The following is a 15789-nucleotide window of genomic DNA, read 5'->3' on the forward strand; positions in this document are numbered from 1 at the left end:
TCTTTGAAGACTTGGAGGCCTTCTCATGGACATGCTTGAGCTCCCTGTTTTGGGAGAGAGATCAAAGGTCAGAGATTATAAAAAGCACAGAAATCACAGCATGGTGGTAAAATACACGTGTGCGGGCCCTTGATAAATGGGTGCAAACAGCAGCCCCACTGACTACTAGCATGGACTGAGCTTGAAGATGCTGTGTTCCCACTTGAGTGTCTCCACCCAGGTGTTGCTTCAGGATCCTCTGGATAACAAGGTAATGAGATAAATTTACTCTGCATTTCAGCCACGTTTTTCTGGTGATTCCGGCTGTCTGCCTGTGTCTGATGCCTTGAAAGGCTGACCTGGAACAGAGACTAGACAGAGCAAAAGGAATAAAATAGGTATTTATTGAAAGGATGCACCTTGGGCAGTGAAAGAGCCTGGCCGGGGCTACATCCAAGTCAAATTCAAGATGCATCCTGGTCACGAGTTTTTACACTTTTATAAATTTTGGTTTGAGAGGAATGTCGAATTTGTCTTTACAAACGAGCTGTGGATCTCCTGGCAGATAAAACTAGCACTGAGAGATAAAAGAAACAATGAGATGGATTCCACTGATTGATGTATGGAAAAAGTTATTTTCCTTTACAAACAAACTGTAGGGCTGCTGATAAATAAAATTGGATATCGAAAGATGAAAGAAGCAACGGGGAAAAAAACCTATGAATTCTATAAGAATTAAAAATTAAAAGGGAGGGTTATACATTAGAGGGGAATTTCAGGTATCAGGCGTTCCGGGAAGTCTGTGCCTCTCAAGTACCTCAGCCAATGGGGAAAGAGAGAGGGAAATGCGGCCGGGAAAATAGGATAAAAAGGAGGCTGCGTCCTCCAAAAATTTGAGAGATCCCAGGGGAATGTCCCATGGCCTCTCCCTTTATTCGAATAAAGCAAAAAGGACTCCTCTGTCTCCTTTTTGGACATAAAACTCTTGTGTTTGTGGATTAATTTTCCTGACAGGTTCATCTACATATTGAGGGTCAGTTGTCCAACCACAGCCCCAGATTATGAAATCTCAACCTCCTGGCTTGCCCCCTTCCCTTAGCCGCTGTTTATGCTTTTTGAGTACTGGTTGTCCTTGATTCTCTAGCTAGGAAGGGATTGTTTTGTCTAACTACCCTGTGAAAAGAACTTACTAACACCTAATATGAAGTTTCAGAGTTACACACTAAGCAGCAGAGAATCTGAAAAATATAAAAGCTAAAACCCAAGGCATCATGTCAACTCACACAGACACGAAACCAGGTACAAAGGGAAAGGCCTAAAAGAGACTATCGAAGCATTAAGAAGTTTACCCCGCCCCCAGCTTCTGCCCTCCCATTTGCCATCACAGAACCGGGCTTTGGCTTGGTGTCAGCCCTCTTGTGCCCTGGGGAGTTCTGCAAAGCTACAGTCCATGGTCTCTCAGAGCAAACACGGGGGGAAGATCTTCATACACACTGGAACTGTGGATGCAGGCTAGTAATTGATGAGCTAAACTGTCCACAGTTTGAAACACAGGTGTCCTGGTTTTGTCTGGGATAAGAGTTATTTTTCATCTCAGTAGCTGGTACAGTGCTGTTTTGGATTCAGTATGAGAATAATGCTGATAACACACTGATGTTTTGGTTGTTGCTGAGCAGTGCTTACCCTGAGACAAGGGCTTTTCAGTGTCTCATGCTCTGCCAGTGAGGAGCTGCACAAGAAGCTGGGAGGGAGCACAGCCAGGACAGCTGACCTGAACTGACCAAAGGGATATTCCACACCATAGAAATCATGTGCAATATATAAACTGGGAGAGGTACTAAGAAGGGAGGCCAATCTTCTTTTGGGGATAGCTTTTGGCATCACTCAGCAAGTGGTGAGCAACTGTATTGTGCATCACTTGTTTTTCTCGGGTTTCTCTTTTAAAAATATTTTTATTATAATATTTTATTTTGTTTCAATTATTAAACTGTTAGCCTACAAGTTTTAGTTCTCCTCCCTGTTCCACCAGGGTAGGGAGGAGGTGGGGGAGAATGAGTGAGCAGCTGTGAGGTAATTAGTTGCCAGTTGAGCTTAAACCATGACAGTCCTTTTTGGTGCCCAGTGTGGGGTTTGAAGGGGTGAGATAACAACAGATCTGACCAGAGCATGTTAAAACAAGATTGCTATAAACATTTGTTGTACTGGTTTAATATTTGCAGGTTAAAATGTGGATTTATTTGCTCTCACAGTTGTTGCATTTTGTCTCGGGGTTGTGTTCTGTAATACAGGTAATACCTTACTTGCAGTATGTGTTCCCTGACGTAATGTTTATTGTCCTTGGGGCCTGGGCTAAGACTATCACTGTGGGGTACTTTTTAGTATTGTCTTATATGACAACATCACTGGTCGGGACACCAATCTGGTGTATGTATTCAGTATTGCAAGCACCTCTGTACTTTGGGAGGCACCTATAGGGAATGATTAATAATCACAACTTCAGCCTTTTCTCCTCAGAGGAACAACATATAGGGGAGACACCTTCCTACATCTTTCTTCCCTCCTTATTTCTTTCCTTCCTTCTCCTCCAGGCTGATTGCAGTAACGTTTGAGAACTTTGAAGATTTTTAATACCTTTGAAACTAATCTGGTCTTTTTGCTAGGAGCCAGCATGTTGCTGCATATGGTTCAGGTCTTCTTTAGGGGATGTCCAGTACACCTTGAATCGACTACCCCAGGGGTGGAAACACAGCCTTACCATCTGCCGTGGACTGATCCAGACTGTACTGGAACAGGGTGAAGCTCTAGAACACCTGCAATACATTGATAATATGATTGTGTGGGTGTCATAGAGATAAGAGGAAGTGTTTAACATGAAGGGTGACCCAAAATCATGTATTCCATATCTTCTCTAAGTCAACCCTCCCAAGTTTGTGTACTGCCTCTTTAAGACCCGCACGCGGGAAGTGGAACTTCTGTGCTTTAGCCCAGTTCACGGAAGGGGGGGCGGGGGGTGCAGATGCAGGATCCCTTTAAAACAGGCAACAGACATACGGAGTGCTCTCTATTGTTCTTTCTAGGCTTCCGAGGGGGTTGCCTCGGACAGGTATCCGAGTCACAACTGTTATAAATGAGAGACAAAAGTCTCGATATCCAGCAACATTTAGGTTGTTTTATTTGATATAGAAAGAGCAAGCAGCGCGCTGGGGAACGCGAGGGGTCACCGCCCACTCCACGCTCCACCGAACCTTGGTTTGCAGCCTCTTCTTATACTGTGGTTTCTCGTTGTAATCAATAATTTTTGGGTTTTTTGCTGTCATAATCTTGCCAGGTAAGCAGTGGTGGTTGAATAAACATTCTTACACAAATTCACAAAGCCTCCGGGCGATAATCAGTCACAGATAGCCATCTGGTCCTTGTAGATAACCACCAGAGAAGTTCTGGAAGTCTGGTCCTTGAGATAAGCAGTATTGATCAGACAAAGGCAGGAAGGGCTATTGGGAAGTCTGATTTTGCAAGCTGGCAGCCGATGCAACTTATTTGAAAAACATAACATAATGTAACATAATACAACATAATATAACATAACAAGGTGATTTTAAACAGCATTATTTTATCATATAATTTCCTTTATCTAGTGTTCATGCTTCACTTCAGAGCTTAATATTCTGGTTTATACAAACCCCAATGCTTTTGTGATTAACACGAATCTTTTATCAATTATCACACAACCCAGGAAGCTTAATTTCGCAATCCGAAGCTACTTTGAAGTGTATTTAGCGACAACTTCGCTGTGGCTGCCTGCTGTTTTGCAGAGGAGGGGTCAGACCCGCTCTCCACGAAAGTTCCAGCTGCCTGCCGTTTGCCCAGGAGGGGGGACGAGGCTTGCCCGAAGCTGCCGGAGACTCTTAATCGGACTTTCGCCGCTGCCCACAGCTGTTACTGCCGACGGGACCTGCGCAGCCTTGAGAAATGGTATTTCACAACCCCCAACTGCCGACCGGACTACTTCCCCCGGGAGAGCGAGCCCCTGTCTGGTGGCATGGAGCAGGTGGCTCGGTAGCACTGTCTTTTATTAAAAAAAAAAATAAAAATTCTTCCAGGTTTTGGCTTTGTCCCTGTCCTCCGTTGGTTGTTCTTTGGGGAAGGAGGGAGTTCTGGAACCGCGGAGGCTCAGTTGCTGTACTGTTTTTACTTTGGTCTTTCTTCCAGTCACGTGGTCTGGAGAAGGGGGCTTCTCCGCCATATTGTTTTCTTTTTTCCAGGGAGGGGCAGGACTCAGCACTTTTATATCTAGTGGTTATTGCTGTTATCTTGGTTGTTGCTGTTTTTCTTTTTAGTAAACTGTTATTTTTTCACTTATATCTCCTCGCATTCGTCTCTCCTTATTGGTGATAGGGGAGTGGTTAAAACTAAGGGGCGGTAACTCATTGTGGAGTCTGCCCTGTCTAATTGCCTTAAAGTATACAGTGGGGTAACACAGCAGAAGTTTTTGAGAAAGAGGAGAAAATAAATAATTATGAAAGCTAATTTTTCCATAAAACAATGTAAGGTAAAGGGACATGCCCAGGAGATACAGCTTTTAGGAACAAAATGGAAAGTGGGATGTCGTCAGATCCCAATGGACATTATTAAGATAACAGCAATGTTTCCACTGTTATGAATGATGTTCTATTTTTCCCAATTTATCAAGCAACAAGATTAAATTTAATAGTAAGTTTTTAATAGTAACAAAATGAATACAATCAAAGTATTGGAGATGACAATTAAAGTATTGGAGATGAAACAAGCAAAGTGCATATATTTAAGAATATACAAAATTTGGCAGTAAGTAATTTAGTATAATTGAGGTTCGTATAAAGCATAAGCAAAACCGACCGGGGAGGGGCCCCCCTCCGACCGGGGATACGGGGAGTGGCTCGCCATTCCGCATGTATCAAAGCATCCAGGCTAACAATCCCACTTATATACTGTAAGTTACGGAAGTTTCTAGAAAGCTCCTCCTAGTTTCTATTCCTAAAATCTACGTAACTATACTGCACGGCGCATGCTCTACTAATGGGTTAGGGGGTCTCTCATCCTTTTGAGGGTCTTATTTCCGATGAAGGCTCATTATCTTCATCAGTGACCGAGGTGTGACCCGCAGGTAGCGCAGGCGCCCTGTGTGACTGAGCAGATGTTTTCCATAACATGACTTTAATTAAGTCCCATGCTTGGAATCATTCCATTTTTGCCCATTTCAAGGTTGAAGCTGTATTTCTAGATGCTGCTTATCAGACCTACGTCCTTCTTCTATTCTTATCTGACTTTCTTCCAACCTTCTTCTTCGACTCCCAACATCTGGAAGATGTCCTTTGTCCTGTCTCACCCATCTCCCCCCTCACTCTGTAACAATTGTCTTCTATTGATCTAAATAAAATTTTGTTAATATAGTTACAACTTAATTAGCACGAATCACATTTATCACACCACCAACTAACAAGAAAGAAACACAAGCTTTTTTTAAGGTGTGGGATTTTGGAGAATGCACATCCCAAAGTACAGCCTGATTGTCAACACTCTCTATCATGTGACCCAGAAGAATGATTTCCAGTAGGGCCCCGAGCCACGTCAAGGCTTTAAAAAAGTCAAGCAGGAGATAGTTCATGCTGTAGCCCTTTGGCCAGTCCAAACAGGGGAAGATGTAAAAATGTGCTTTATACTTGTCAGAAAAATTAATCCACAAACACAACCCCATGGCCCCACCAACCCTACAGAAGACCCCTCTGAAATAAGTAAGGGAAAGGAGACCAGCTCCTGTTTTAATGCCTTTATTGAGAAATCAGCTCTGGGTCGAGGCCAACGGGTCACATGCACCACCGCTGCTCCCGATGGACAATCTAGAGGAGGAATTCAGCTTTGCTGTGCAGCAGAGCTGGGCCTTCTGTCCTCACAGGAGTCCCTCAGAAGACACTGGCTGACTTGTAGTCTAGAGGTGTCATGTCAATCGGGTTATGTTCAGGTCATGGTGACAAGGCAAGAGAGTCCTGGTTGGTGATTTCATCTTCTTCACTGCTTTTCTTACTTGGGAGTACCATTTTTAGTTTTCGATGTTATATTGGCTCGTTGTTTTTAGGGGTTTTTATTACTGAGTTGTGTCCCATAAGCACTTGTGGTTTTTTTATTTGCCAGGCACCATTTTTGGAGCAGCGAAGGCGTTACCCACGGGGAGGGAAAGGGCACAATGGCAAGGCAATTCCAGGGAGTGGGAATCAGAACAGAACAACAGCAACAATTAACATAAAATCAGGGTGTTTTCCACAGTTAACAGAACATTAAGAGAACAAACAGGAGCTTGTTCGTAACACCCTCCATCCTCCTCTAACTCTAAATGGACAGCAAGTCAGTCATGCCCTGTACAACCCCACCATTCACTTATAACCTATACCAGGCCCACACAAACACACCCTCCGATCCCCTCTGACCCCCTATGTCAATCCCCACCTGGGAAGCACTGCCCTGATCCATGCCTTGAGAAGCCAGACCCCTGCTCATGTTGCCTCTGAGCAGATGCCCATCACTTTCCAGGTTCTCAGTGATGGTATGAGATCTGTGAAGTATGGACAGCTGAGTCTTCCCCTGCCTCATCTGCAGTTTAGTATACCATGTTGGCTGCCTGAACTTCATGGACTACTTGCAGAATGACAGTGCCATGGAAGTGATGGAGATGGCACACACCAAGATGGGCCAGAGCTGCTACCTACTGTGTGAATGCCTGGGGTGGGGGACATTGGGCTTCTGCTGGGTGCTCCCCAGGGAGCTGTGCCCCTTGTGGACACAAGCACAGTCCCAACTCATAGCCCCACTGAGCACATGAGGAACTGTGGCAGTACTGGAATGGTGCCCAAAGTCCAGGGGTGTGAAGCCACCCCATTGCAGCACGCCTGGGTGACACAGCACACTGCCCCTCTCTGAGTGCCCATACTCACATGCCTTCAAGGTATCCCAGGGCCATGGGATGTCTGGATGCTCACGCTACCCCCCATCCTGTGCCTTTGCCTTATGGTACCTCTCTGACTCCTGATAGTTTTTAAGTGCTATCTAGAAACTTCAGGGAAACTGAAAATTTCTATTCTCTGTGTTATCTAACTAGTAAAATAGATAAAATAATGTAAAAGTATGCACACAGGATGATAAACATAGCTGGAACAAGTGGATAAACAGATAATGATGAATACAGTGGGTTTTTTTGGCAAAGCTATGTAAGAAGCAGTGCATGTTCAAAGAAAATTCAAGGCAAGATCATCTGTAATACTGAGGCACTCAGTGAGCATGACCACCAGAGATCCCTTTAGATGACACCCCAGGACCATAAAAGGACTTCCAGTAGGAGGCAGATGCATGGAAATTAGTTCTAGGAAAAATTATGTTTGTTACAATGGGGTCGGTGGTCGGAGACAGAGATGACATTACTCTCAGAGATCCTTGTGACAAAAAGCCTCCTTTATTGTTCAGACTCTCCTTATATAGAGGGTTTGAATCTCCCGGGCTTACAGATTGGCCAGCTCCCTGGCCAATGATATATCATAGACAGGTAAAGAAATTATAAAAGAAAGGCCTCATAAAATCAGGCCTGCTTCTCTAAATTAAAGCTAGCCTGTCACTTCTTCCAAGTGCAGTTTGCAAGTTCCTATGTGAAAACAATCTTGGTATGAAAGGCTTGTTAACACAACAACCTATTCCTGGATGCAAAACAAATGCACTTATGTAAACAATAAGGTTTGTCCCATTAGAACCCACAAAAGAAAAATGTAAACACTTGAACCTTAGCACGTACACACAAAATGACCTTCTGACCAATAAATGAAGTAGTAAGAAAACTAACAGCCAATTGGAGTCAAACACGAGGTCTGTAAAAACTGTATAAAAATGCATTATGTGAATAAAGAATGGGCTTTTCTCGCATGAAGAAAATGGAGTCTCGCGTGATTTATTACAACATCTGGTGACCCGACGCGATCGCGGGAGGTGACAGTTGAGCCCGCCGCGAAAAAGGACACGAGCCAAACCGAGACGAAACTCAGAAACGGAATATACAAAGTCGCGAAAGAGACCTGATGGCGATGGAACAGCCTGCCGCGAAAAAGAACGCGAAACGACTGGCCGCAGAATCGGCATGAAACTAAATTCAAACAGCGAATATACAAAGTAGCGAAAGGCTATGGCTACAGCCAGCCGCAGGACGGCAAGAAACAAGAAAAGGTCACGCATAGGAAAATATATCGCGCCGTTGAGCGTGGGAGCACGGCCGGACGAGTCGTGGGGACAGCGGCCTCAAGAACCGTGGTGAGGGAACAGCCGAGAGCCGAAAAAATATATTGCGTCCGAGGAGACGCGGGGCACGGTCTGAAGAACCAGGGAACATACGACCAAACGAGCTGCGGAGACGCGATCTGGAATCGTGGGAGAGATACGGCCAGAGAGCTGGGGAGACAGCGGCCAAAAAGAGTCATGAAAACTACGCTGTGGAAGACTCGTGGCACGGAACGCATACGCGTGAACGAACGCACGCGTGAGGAAGCACGGCCGCGGAGGCGAGTCCGGACTGTGAGTTTTAAGGGGTTAAATATGGGGAATTTGAGATCACGAATTTCAGCTGACGAAAAAGCGATAATATATGTATGTGCACTTATATCGAGCAAACGAGATAAAACAGGATAAAAAGAATTTGCGAACTTTATTGCTATGGTGTAGAAAACATAATTTAAGAGCAGATGTACAAAATGCCTTTTCTATCGATAGGTGGGACGAATTAGGGCAGTTTATGTGGGCAGCGGCCATAGGGGATGACATGGTAGCCATAAAATCGCTACCTACACGATATAAAAAATTACAGACCGCTGGAGGGACCGCGATTGTCGCTGCGGCCCTCGCCTTCCCCCAGAGGGTGCCGGAAAACTTTCGAACAGTGCCCCTGTGTCTGTGGGTCTGTTTCTGTTCCCTTTGCCCACGAACGATGGAAAGATTACCTTTTAAGTCCGTTTTTCATGTTGAAAAGACTGCTAGAAAATGTTGCAGTCGCTTTTGAAACTGCTTTCAATCCAGCCATGTGAAGACACATGGAGAAGGACAAAGAAACTCGGATCCGGAACTCAATTGCGTGCGACTGCAAAATAACTCAGGCTCAGTTTAGTTCTTCCCCCCATAGCGTGGGGCAGCCGCTCCTCCCCTCTGGAGAGCCGCGGCGGTCGCGGGCAACGGCGGGCGGTGCTGTAGCAGCCGTCCGGGTGAGTCTTGTCCTCCAGAAACCCCCCGAACCCCCGGCTGTGCCTGGCCGCAGCTTTGCACAGAGCGTGCGGGGTCTGGAGCTGGTGGGAACCGGACAACATTTCCTGCAACAAAACTCCTTTCCGGAGCTAAAAGCTCCAATCGCATTCTCTCCTGATCTTAGTGCGAGGGCTTTAAAACAGACCCAGCGGTTCTGCTGGGGCGGGAGGTGACAGCTGTGGGTGCTTTGTGCCTTTTTAGCCTTGTTCTGCGTTCGTTTTTTGGTGTTTTCTCCCCCTACTGTGTGCAGTTTTAGGGTTTGTTTTTTACTGCGTGTGCTGGTTAAACCTGGGGAGGACAGACTCAGAGAGGTTTTCTCTATGAGAACTTCCTCTGTGCGTTGATGGGACCAATTGAAGGCTGGTTTGGTTATTGACAGTCTGAGGAACCAATTGGAGAAAGTTAGTTCGCTCCGTGAAAACACATTTTGAAGGAGGTAACCCGGAAAAGAGCTCTCTTTCTCTTTCGGTAGCAGTGCAGGTAACAGGGCCCGCCTGGCTCCACTGCAGACCTGCGGGCTTGGCAGGGGGGCAGGGCCGGGCCCCCCTGTCTGGGGAGCTGGCATGTCCCAGTAGGGAGGAGGGGTGGCCATTGGCAGTGGCTGCTGCTGCTGAGCCGAGGGAGGCCTGATTAAGATCCCAGCCGTTCCCCCTCCCCCTTTCCAGCACGGCCTGAGTTTCCGAGATCCTGGCACAACTCCAGCATTGCAGCCTTGCTTTCCTCGTGTGAAATCGTAACTCTTTCAATGCTCAGATACCACTTGCAGACTTTTCAATCCTCCCTGGAGTGAGAAGGGAAAAATAAGAGAGCTAAGTTTCTTTAGATGGAAGGAGAATGAGGAGATGCTGTGAAGATAGCTGAAAATCCTTTTGTAAGGTTGTAGGGATGAACTGATATCGCACTGAAAATTCCTATAAACCGTGGAGAAAAGACATGGGGGGGTTGGAGTGTTCCATTTCATAGATCATTTGACCAAAAGTACCTGTGTTGAGAATCTTTGCCCCGAGGAAAGAAGGGGATCTCGGTTTTCTGAGGATGAAGCATGAACAGAGAGAAAAAGAGAGGAAGGGAACTTTTACTTTGGAACAGCTCATTCTTAAAAGTAATACCCCATGAGTTTAACATGGCCCATAAGCACAGCTTTAGGAAAGCTGTGAAGATGGGAGGAGCTTCACGATTTGCAAGTTTTTTCCCGGGCGGATGCGAATCGTGAAAAGTGAAGCCACAAGAGAACAGTTTTTTCCCCTCCTTGTGGAAAAGTCCTTATGGCCTGACAAGAGGAAACTTCTCTCTCTGAAGTGAACTGAAAAGGACTATTTAAGTTGGGAACTGATTGAAGTAGTTTTTTTATATGTTTGTTTTGTTGTTATAAAGATTGGGAGAGGGGAGGAAGAAGTGGTCTGCAAATCTTATTCTGAATTTGTTTCTTTCTTTCTTTCTTTGTGTAGTTAATAAATTTTTTTATACCCTTTAAAGTTTTAGGCCTGCTTTGCTCTTTTGCTCCTGGTTCTGTCTCACAACAGAAAATGAGTATATTTAAATTGGCAAATCAAAACTATAACACTGTGTTTTCCCCTCCTCTTTTTCCACCGCGCGTGATTGGGGGTGCAGCAGCCCCAGGAGGGCTGTGGTGGGCTCGGTTCACGGTTGCAGCACGGTGCTGTGGCGGGTCCGCATGGCTTTGTTATAAATGAGAGACAAAAGTCTCGATATTCAGCAACATTTAGGTTGCTTTATTTGATATAGATAGAGCAAGCAGCGCGCTGGGGAACGTGAGGGGTCACCGCCCACTCCACGCCCCACCGAACCTTGGTTTGCAGCCTCTTCTTATACTGTGGTTTCTCGTTGTAATCAATAATTTTTGGGTTTTTTTGCTGTCATAATCTTGCCAGGTAAGCAGTGGTGGTTGAATAAACATCCTTACACAAATTCACAAAGCCTTTGGGTGATAATCAGTCACAGATAGCCATCTGGTCCTTGTAGATAACCACCAGAGAAGTTCTGGAAGTCTGGTCCTTGAGATAAGCAGTATTGATCAGACAAAGGCAGGAAGGGCTATTGGGAAGTCTGATTTTGCAAGCTGGCAGCCGATGCAACTTATTTGAAAAACATAACATAATGTAACATAATACAACATAATATAACATAACAAGGTGATTTTAAACAGAATTATTTTATCATATAATTTCCTTTATCTAGTGTCCATGCTTAGCTTCAGAGCTTAATATTCTGGTTTATACAAACCCCAATACTTTTGTGATTAACATGAATCTTTTATCAATTATCACAAGCTACATTCTCTTATGAGTGTGATAAAAGGATGGGTTGGCTAGTCAGGAGACGATCCTGAGAAAGAAGGAACTGAAGGTACTGAAGGAACACTTCAAAAGGACTGGAGGACTGACCAAATGGGAAAGAGACTTGCTGCTGTGAGGTCAGTCTGGGTCTGCAGTTAGACCCTGCAGGGAATGCTTGCAGTCAGTCAAGCTAGGTGAAAGCTTGCGGTGAGAAGTGGCAAGGAAATATTTGCAGTCATATTCTAGCAGGAAATTACCTGCTGTCAGAGTCTTTAAAGGAAACCTATGGTGGGAGTTTGCTGCAAAGTCTGTGATTACTTGGAGTCAGGATGGCTGAGTTATAATGAAGAATAAGCCAGAACCTTTTCATGGTGTTAAACAAGAGTCTGTCTTGATTAATTTTTATCTCAAATGCAAGGTCTGCTGCAACAATATTGATTGCATGGTGTGAATTTACCGATTTTGTAATAGGCATAATTCATAAGATATTACTGTTTTATTTATAGCCGGCTTTTTCATGTGTTTTAACATCTCTTGGTGTAAGTATCTATGAGATGTGTCATTTTCAGGATCTTTTCTTTTTCTTCTCTAGTTGCATATACATTTCCTTTATCCAGGCTACCTCTGTTGTCTCATGATTTTCAGTATTTTCAGAGTTCCAGGTAACAATATCTGAGCTTCGTTGTAAGCCTCCTCTAAACTGATGATCGTGTGGTTCTTGTGAGAGAGGACAGAGCACAGAAGCAATCCCAGTCATTTCTTACAGAAACACTCCAACAGTTTGCTGCCTTCAAGACATCTCTATCCTAAGGAAAATTTGAGAGGGAACCAGCTTTGGATGGGTTTGATTAGTCCTTCACCCCAAGACCTTTATTTGTAACTTCCATTCTTAAGAGTCTTGTTTTTTAAAATATGTCAGGGAATTCTCTTCCAATTAGGGCCTGGAATGTGGCCACACCCTGGCTCTACCTGGATGGGAAACTGCCAACAGACCCAAGTGTTTTCTGCATCAAAACAATACTCGAATCGCTTTGACTTGGCAATTTGACCCTATCAATGTGACCACTGGGCCTATTTTTGAAGTGAGCTTGGGAATAATTTTCTGAATTTTATCCAATTCTTCACTGATTTGAGGTTTATCAGCTGTTGCAGACACTGGCACGATGGTACAATGTTTTAGTGCTTGGTAATCATCTAATTTCACATATGTTATTAATTATGTCTGTTATCGGAAATGTTTTTGATTGTTATATCTGAATTATTCCTGACTGCTATAAGTTTCTGGTCTCACTAGATATATTGTTTTGTTATTCCCTTCATGTTCTTAGCAAGAGTCATACATGCTATTTTTAAAACAAAAAGAAAGGGGAATTAGCTTCTAAAGAAGTCTGAGTAATGCAATATTTATACAAAAAAAAATTTTAAACGGTTTTTAGGTAAGACACCTGAAATGAATGTACAATGAAAAAGCCTGATTGATTCACTAGCTTAAAGAGAAGATATGCATGTGTTTTTATCATCAGCAGATTCAAAGTAGTCATCTATTCAATTGACCAGACATCAATTGCCTCCAAGAAATGAGGCCCAGTCAGAAGAGAAATTACCTAACCACCATGCAGCTTTCTTGACCAGAACAGGACTGCCAAAACATAGCCTTGTCTGGAAACTTACAAAAGCAACTTATCAAGAAAAAGCCTCATGTCATCATCATGGTATTGTGATCCTACTAACCTTCTTCAGCTATTCCCTGTTTCAGGCTCTCAAAATGGACATTCAGTGATGTCAAAGATGAACATTTTCAGATAATGGACTTTCTCCTACTTCTCAACTAATTGGACTTAAAAACAATGCTCATTTTTTTCCATTTCCCTAAAAGACACTATCCTTTGCTTTCCCATGCAGCGAGACCCTGTATCAATGACATGATTTGATTTAATAAGTTCTGTTGATTGTATTTGGTCTTTTATGTATCTTATCCCGTATTTAATAGATAAAATACTTTGCATCTTATTAAGGCTATTACTAGTTAACATCAGAACGTATGAGCCTTTTTTAATCTAATGAAAAGGGTGAGATACCATAGACAGCTAAAGAAATTTTAAAAGAAAGGCCTCATAAAATCAGGCCTGCTTCTCTAAATTAAAGCTAGCCTGTCACTTCTAAGTGCACTTTGCAAGTTCCCATGTGAAAACAATCTTGGTATGAAAGGTGTGTCCAGTCCTATAGGTCTGGATAGTACGACTGTCCTGGTTTAGGGCAAATTTGGGAAAAAACCTCCAAAGGGCCCCCCGCCAGGAAGCAAACCCAAACTCCCCTCCCCCAACTGGTTCGCGAAGAAATTTCCTCAGAGAGAAATGGAAAAAAACTGTTTATTCAACAGGAAAAGCACTGCCCAGCACAAAAAAACCCAGTACCAAACAACAAAACCTCTCACTGCTCTGAAGAGATGACAAATTCAGAAAGTCTCTCTCCTGTGGGTGGTAGCTCGGCTCAGTCTGATATCAGTCCCTCTGGTGCTGGAAAATGCCTCTGCCCAGGCTGGGCCCCGATGGGCCACAGGTAAAAGCTCCTGGTCCTTCCCTGAGTCCCCAGTCCAGAGCAGGTTCAAATAATTCCGGGAAAAAGACCTTCCGGGGAACTTCTCTGCTTCAGTTAGTCAAAAACTAACTAAAAGCAAAGGAGAGCTCTCTCCACTGTCCACTATGGTGACACAGTCCAGGAGGACAAGAGGATGGAACTCCTATCCCTATGTTTTGAAAACAACCGCCTCAGACATTCCACCGCTTCTCCTCCCCCCCCTTCACTCTTAAATCCAACCTTAAAGGTACAAAACTTATTTCTGGGCTAAACAGACAAATGGGGATACAATTCAACATGACAAAGTCACCCCCAGGACAATGATGTAATTCTGGAGCTTCTGCAAAGTGGAACCTAAAGCCATTAGATGTGGAGAGAGCAGAAAACACAGAAGAAACTTTCCCTGCATCCTCAGAACAAGCTCCTTGGAAAACCATAGCTTAGAAATAAGAAATGGCTTGTGAAATGATGAATACAAAAGGAATTTAGCTTCACCCCCTTGGAAGATCCTCTTATCTATCTTCAGTATTAGTGGTTCATTCTCTTTTAGTATCCATAGGCCAGCTTTGAATGTAAAATCCCTCAGGAATTGGTTAAAAGTAGAATTCCCTTGGTAATTGGTGCAAATTGTAAAACCCTCAAAAGATATAAAAACCCCTGTAAAACAATAACCGTTGGTATATGCTAGATAGGATGCCTTCATAGAATAAACTATGGATTTGTGCCTTTCTCCATATGCTGGTTTCTTTACCCCGCTGGTCTGAGAGCTCACCGCGAGCCAAAATTCTATCTGGGCAAGACTTGGGAACGTGCTCCGTCACTGAGGGCTGCAGAAGCAGTCTCTGGGATCCCAAAGGGGCCCCGAAAAACCCCACCAGTGACAATTAGATATGTCTGTAAATCAAGTTTTCCCTTTATGTGAATTTTACCTGGAATATGTGGAATTTGATATGGTCTGCCATACAGTATTTCATAGGACTGATGTTATCCCTCTGTCGTGGTTGTATGTGGATTCTCAATAAAGCTATAGGCAAGACCTGAACCCATGTCATGGATGTTTCCTGAAAAGTTTTGCTAATTTACATTTTGAGAGTCCCATTCATACGTTCAACTTGATTACTCGCTTGGGGTCTAGAAGATGTATGCAGATCCCAAGTAATTCCTAAAATCTGGCTAACTTTTTTAACCACTGTTGCAACAAAGTGTGGTCCCCTATGTGATGACATCCCCAAGGGAGCCCTGAACCTCGGAATTATATGATTGAGCAAGACTTTCACCACCTCCTTGGCTGTGTTAGTGCGACAGGGGTAAGCCTCTGGCCATCCACTGAAGGTGTCAACTAATACCAGTATGTATCGGCATCCTTCTTTGCACCGTAATTCCGCAAAATCTAATTGCCAGTATTCTCCAGGAAAATTCCCTGTCTTTGTCACTGTTAACACATCTCTTTTCCTCGTGTCAGGGTTGTTTATACAGCAGATTTCACATTTGCTCACTATTGATTGTACAATATAAGTCATTCCCTTTCCTATTACTAGCTTTTTTTAGATGTTTCAGAAGATTTTCAACCCCGAAATGTGTGTTTTCATATTCTCTCTGAGCCAGCTCCCGAAATATCAGGGGTAGGACTACA

At 43.9% G+C, this 15789-nt stretch overlaps 1 protein-coding gene across 1 annotated transcript in view; it reads left to right on the forward strand.

The window, feature by feature from the left end:
• The first annotated feature begins 7797 nt into the window (after positions 1 to 7797).
• Positions 7798 to 15789, forward strand: part of LOC148220137 (sorting nexin-2-like) — a 165761-nt gene continuing 157769 nt past the window's right edge. The window contains exon 1 of the mRNA XM_088155791.1: positions 7798 to 8562. Within this exon, the coding sequence (XP_088011917.1) occupies positions 8467 to 8562 (96 nt within the window). The 5' untranslated portion in view covers positions 7798 to 8466. The remainder of the gene's footprint in view (positions 8563 to 15789) is intronic.

This window comes from Sturnus vulgaris, chromosome W, assembly GCF_052056855.1.
Source record: "Sturnus vulgaris isolate bStuVul1 chromosome W, bStuVul1.hap1, whole genome shotgun sequence".
NCBI classification, from domain to species: domain Eukaryota; kingdom Metazoa; phylum Chordata; class Aves; order Passeriformes; family Sturnidae; genus Sturnus; species Sturnus vulgaris.